Source organism: Argentina silus, assembly GCF_951799395.1.
Source record: "Argentina silus genome assembly, chromosome: 22".
Classification (NCBI taxonomy): domain Eukaryota; kingdom Metazoa; phylum Chordata; class Actinopteri; order Argentiniformes; family Argentinidae; genus Argentina; species Argentina silus.
Genome location: NC_139676.1, coordinates 6,325,414 through 6,326,657, shown reverse-complemented (window position 1 = coordinate 6,326,657; position 1,244 = coordinate 6,325,414). Strand labels below are relative to the sequence as shown.

General features: G+C 45.8%; 1 protein-coding gene across 1 annotated transcript in view; it reads right to left on the bottom strand.

Annotated features, from left to right (window-relative positions):
• Positions 1 to 1,153: 1,153 nt before the first annotated feature.
• Positions 1,154 to 1,244, bottom strand: part of hap1 (huntingtin associated protein 1) — an 18,891-nt gene continuing 18,800 nt past the window's right edge. The window contains 1 exon segment of the mRNA XM_083694220.1: positions 1,154 to 1,221. Within this exon segment, the coding sequence (XP_083550346.1) occupies positions 1,182 to 1,221 (40 nt within the window). The 3' untranslated portion in view covers positions 1,154 to 1,181.

The window sequence follows — 1,244 nt, the reverse complement described above, 5'->3', positions numbered from 1 at the left end:
CTGCTTGACACACGAAGAGAACACGACCAATCAGAAACTGAGCCTTGACATCACACAAACCAATCAAACACTTCACCCGTATCAAACAGCAAATCAGACACTTAGCTCTATTGGTTATCATTGGGCCCACTTAAATCTTTACATTTCTTATAAATCACATGGTAAGAACAAACACAGGACGCTTCTACAGTGCAGTGTTAGTTCAAAGTGGTTAGTTTAGTTCAGGGGAGGCTGGTGGAGGTAGAAATCAGAGCGCGGGCTCATTGTAATGTATGGAATTGTTGGAACGTGTTTGATACCATTCTTCATTCAATTCCATGCATTACAATGAGCCTGTCCTCCGATTTCTACCTCCACCACCTTCCCTGGTTTAGTTGTTGTCAGTACAGTAACTCCAGGGCCGTGCCTGTAGAGGTCAGAGGTTAAAGGTCAGGGTTTAGAGATGAGGTTAGTGAGTCAGTCAGCATTGGCTGAATAGGATCTGGTGGGTCATGCAGGGTACAGTACCTAAGAGTCAGACATTGTTAGGATGAAAACAAAGAGAATGAAGTCAAAGTTGAGAAGCCAAGCGCCGGTGTAGAGAAATATTCGAAACGCCGGTCCAGGTTAAAAGGACCTCCGTTGACGAGACAATTCCAAACAGTCTGATTGATGTGATCTATGTCGTTTTAGGAGCATTGGCGGATGACCTTTTGATCTGGACTGGCTTTAAACAGAGGGGTTTCAAAATTCAAAAGTCATTCAAAAGCCTTGAAGGCCCTAATTGTTTACGTTTAACTATGCTGAGAGTGCATTCAGTCCTGGTATTAGGTAGTGTTGCTTGTTAGCAGCTGTCATTCAGGGCACTGTTGTGGTTTAGGGGGGAGGGTTAGAGTTAGCAGGGGGGGGCGAGGTTAGGTTAGGAATAGGTTAGGTTCTGGAGAGGCTGGTGGAGGTAGAAATCGGAGGACTGGCTCATTGTGATGCATGGAATGGAATAAGGAACGGTATCCAACGCTTTGTGTTTGATACCATTCCTCATTCCGTTCCACGGATTACAATGAGCCCGTCCTCCGATATCTACCTCCACCAGCCTCCCCTGGTTAGGTTAGAAGGATAGAAAGACAAGATTCTCCTCAGCATTCCCACTGCTTGCCTGTTGTCCATGCCAGTTGAATCTTACTTTGCATAAGAGGCCTCTTTTAGAGTTGGAGAAAGACCCTGGACCACTGCTTCCTACCACTAGGGGAGAGAGAGAGATCAGG